Source organism: Blennius ocellaris, assembly GCF_963422515.1.
Source record: "Blennius ocellaris genome assembly, chromosome: 13".
Taxonomy (NCBI): domain Eukaryota; kingdom Metazoa; phylum Chordata; class Actinopteri; order Blenniiformes; family Blenniidae; genus Blennius; species Blennius ocellaris.
Genome location: NC_137662.1, coordinates 3,317,549 through 3,321,746, shown reverse-complemented (window position 1 = coordinate 3,321,746; position 4,198 = coordinate 3,317,549). Strand labels below are relative to the sequence as shown.

Here is a 4,198-nt window from a genome sequence, read left to right as displayed (position 1 = left end):
TATAGTTCCCTTATTTTGGCTCATTCTTTCATTACACCTTTTGTACCAGGATCCCCCATCGGAGGTTGTTGCAACTTTATTTTCACGGCGTGAGAATGAGGGACCGGTTTGACAAGATAGAAGCTGCAGAAAAGGGGCTCATGTCTCATGTTTCATATTGACTCAGTGTAAAACACTGACTTCCCAGCTGCCAGGGAGAGGAAACGGGGGATTGCGCATTCACACTTCATGTAAACATACACATGTAGAATCTTCGCCTTAAGGCCAATGAGGATTCTAGTTATCTGCTCATACATGTTAAACCAGCGTGTATCACTGTCACACACTCTATTTATTGTCTCAGGCTGTTGCTCGTTTTTCCAAGTGGAGTATTTATTTACACACAACAGGGTGAAACACTTTACTGTTTCCATTCAGAGCCTGCTGGCAGTGAGAAGTGGTTTTAAAATGATCCACAAAGATGTAAACAGTGAGTCCAGCAGGAAAGTGAGAACGACGATATCAGGAAACAGAGACTGAGTCGAGCTGCAGGTCAAACCTTCTCTTCAGCTTCAATGAATCTTACAAATCAACAACAGAGTTTCTCACCTCGTCCTCGCTGCCTCTCACTGCAAGTGGCTGAAAAAAGAGAGAGAAGATCACATGAGACTTGAAACGTCTCCTGACAGAACTCAGTACCTCACGTCTCTCCCATAGCAAGCAGACACTCACTGGTACAGGTTGCTGTGTGGAGCACGCCCTAAACACACACAAAACACCAGATATATTTCAAGAATGGTCCAAAACTCAATTGAGGGTCAGAGTGCAGCGTTCTCCATTAGTCACGTGATACCTTGTGATCCCTCGATCTTTGGAGAACGGTCTCCTCACAATCCAGTAGAAGAAGATGTGTTTTGTTGTAATGCTGCACCTGCGTCGTGTTGCGGGACTCTAATCCATACGTGAAAGCCAGCGGGGCCTCCTGAAGTCCAAGAGGAGACCATGAGACTGAATGTCAATAATCACACTGGTCATCCTCAACGTAGTGTGTGTATTGCACAATACAAAGTACCGTATGAAGAAATGACACTAAGACAACAGAGACATCAAGTTTGTTCAACTTACGGTTCGGTTGTTCCAACCATAGTCCTGGTTGTCGTCAGTGTGGTTGACCTGGTATGACGTCCCTTCAGGCGTCTGAGTGACGGTGCAGTGAAGACGGTCAGCCAGTGTGGAGGACAAGGGAAGAAGCCAGACTGTGGAAATTAAACAAGAAGGACAACATCCATCATGAGAAACACCAAGTTTGTCAAGACACAGTTTGACCCCAGATGAGCAGGACTGATCCAACAGGCCTTGTTGGGACTCGAGTGCTGAAGCACAGAATGTTCTAGATCAGAGGGGCTCATTACGTCCGTCACAACGGTGGTGTGGGTCGATCACATGGCATCAGAAGAAACAGACGTCTGCCTATAACTTACTCTCAGTACTCAAATAAGACAAAGTAACCTACCAGAGTTCTTTTAGTTACTTTTGGATTACTTCACCGGCAAACATAAAAAATAAAGACAAGAAAGAATAGAGTGTCGTCTGCTCAGTGTTTTGACACGACTTCAACCTCAATTAAACTGAACAGAACAAGTTTTGAACTAAATTAAAACTCAGTAACCAATCAGGTGTCGAACACTGATTTATTTTAAAGAATCAAAACCAAATAAAGCTTTCAATTCTTCTTCTTTTTTTTTTTTTTTTACAGAGAAAATAGAAAAGCTTTCAATTATTCAAGTGTTAGTCCTCAAAACAATTTCTATTCTCTCTCTCTCTCATCCTAGTTCCTCTTTGGCTTTAATGTTGCTGTTGTTGTTATTTTCTGGACTAAATATAAATGTTTGCCAGGTTAGAGAGGTTGTATCTGGCAGCATGAATCACTGATTGATAATAACTGAACAACTTGCTACTAAAAAAAAAAAGTTAAGTCAGGGCCAGCACTACTCAGTTTGTTTCAAATAAATACCAGCTCTGCATTTTTGAAGTCGGTAGATGTTTTTGACTTGGTCATTTTATCAGTCGGTCGCAAGCTGAAAAAGAGTGAGCCCCTGTTTTAGACCCTCAAGAGTCACATGAGGATGAGATCAGTGTGACGTCACAGTTCACTGTTCGTTTACTCGGGGAGGGACGAGGAACTGCAGGAACTCAGCTCTGGCTTCAGACTCAAACGACTTCCCGCCTTTCCCCCTCTCCTCTCTGCACACGACTGATGAAAAGCCACATTGCTTCATACTGACTGGTTGTTAATTCACGAGTCAATCATCTGCTGCTACAACCGTTGGTTGTTTGATCACAGCAGATCAGGAGTGAGAAAGTGATGATCTGCACAGCACCGGCAGTGATTGTGACCACTGCTGGCATAAACTCTGAAGACTGAAAGAACCGCAATGAAATATAGAAATACACCATTGCTTAGTGACTTAACAGTCTCATTAAGTGCTTTACATGGGAATTAAATACTGAAACGTGTCGTGAATTCATTGAAATGCCATTTCATTTGATGTGAGAAAAAAACACCTTTTGTACCAGGATCCCCCATCGGAGGTTGTTGCAACTTTATTCTGAATAACAAAGGATCTTTTAAGGTAAAACACCTGTCGGCTCGTGAAGAGTATTAATCAAGATGATAGTATAGATTGAAGGACTTACCTATAAGTATGGCTTCCATCGCTGCAGGAGAAAAGTCCCAGTTTGATCTCTTCTCTCCTCTTTAACTTGTTAGAAAGTTGATGCTTCCAGCCGGTTCTCAATCCAGAGTCACGCCAGTGTCCAGCGCTCTGAAACACTGGAGCTGCAGACGAATTGATCGGGGCAAACATCCCGTCACAACCTCCAACGACTCCCAAAGTCTCCGGCGCAGAGTCTTCTGTCCACCCAGCCGCTTCTGAAGACCAACTCCAGCGAGCCCCCACCCACACCGATTTCAAAATAAAAGTGACGTTTCAATGAACGAGGTATCGCCTTCATTCAATAGTTAATAAAACACAAATGAATACTATAGCTAATAATAACACAGAACAACAAATGAAATAAATGAACGTATCGTTTATACAAACTATTAAAAATTAAATAATAAAACTATTCTGTTTTGTTATTCTGTTAAACTGCTGTGTGCTTCTTAAAGTGCTGATAAACCTTTTAAAGTGCTGAATAAAGTGCTGTGAGTGCATCAAAATAAAGGAACGAGCTTCCTGTTTGTTACGATTGCCCACAGAAGCAAAAGAAAACCCCCACATTTTTAGTCAGTGAAGTATTAATGTTATTATAATACTATAGTTGTAAGCCCACTCTGATCACGTTATTAAGATTAAAGGCCCAATAGAACAGCAGAGCTTTGAAAAATTCAGATTTAGATTGAATTAAATATAAACCATAATTCATGTAACTTCAGATTGATAATAGACCAGATCAGAATATGGTGTCTGGAAATAAGAGCTCTGAAAGCTTATCTGGGCTTGAATGACTCTGATTTCAGACTGATTTTAAATGGAATTTCCCTGTTATCATTGATCAATCCAAATCAGACTGATAATAGACCACCCCAGGATGTCACTCACCAAGTGACAGACAAATCTGATGTAGCAGATTTGTCCAAACAAGAGCCCTCTGAAATACTACACACAAGCATCATTCATGCTAACTTCAGACTAATATGAAAATAGACGGGGGATTGCGCAATCACACTTCATGTAAACATACACATGTAGAATCTTCGCCTGAAGGCCAATGAGGATTCTAGTTATCTGCTCATATACGTTAAACCAGCGTGTTTCACTGTCACACACTTTATTTATTGTCACAGGCTGTTGCTCGTTTTTCCAAGTGGAGTATTTATTTACACACAACAGAGTGAAACACTTTACTGTTTCCATTCAGAGCCTGTTGGCAGTGAGAAGTGGTTTGGGATTTGGTCGATCACCACTGGTTTTATTATCTGATGAATGACGTCATTCAGTCTGATTTCATCAAAGTTACAAGCTGCTGCCACCTTGTGGTCAAAATGTTTAATACTTTGAACAGAAGTTGTATCTAACACTGGTTGCTCTGTTGTAAAATGATGTATATATACGTTTTTTAAACGTTTTCTTTTGCTAGGCCATCATATAATAGGTCCATGCAGGACAATCCGTCTTTACAGGTTGACCTCCGTGATTCTTCTTCAACGTCCGTC

General features: G+C 41.2%; 1 protein-coding gene across 1 annotated transcript; it reads right to left on the bottom strand.

Annotated features, from left to right (window-relative positions):
- Nucleotides 1–679: 679 nt before the first annotated feature.
- LOC308138291 (uncharacterized protein) lies at nt 680–2,801 on the bottom strand (the record flags this gene model as incomplete). Its single annotated transcript, XM_080507373.1, has 4 exons — nt 2,677–2,801; nt 1,105–1,235; nt 833–961; nt 680–739 (listed from the first exon to the last, which is right to left on the bottom strand). Exons 1-4 carry the CDS (start codon nt 2,693–2,695, stop codon nt 680–682), a joined length of 339 nt encoding a protein of 112 aa, XP_080363499.1. The 5' UTR covers nt 2,696–2,801.
- Nucleotides 2,802–4,198: the final 1,397 nt, after the last annotated feature.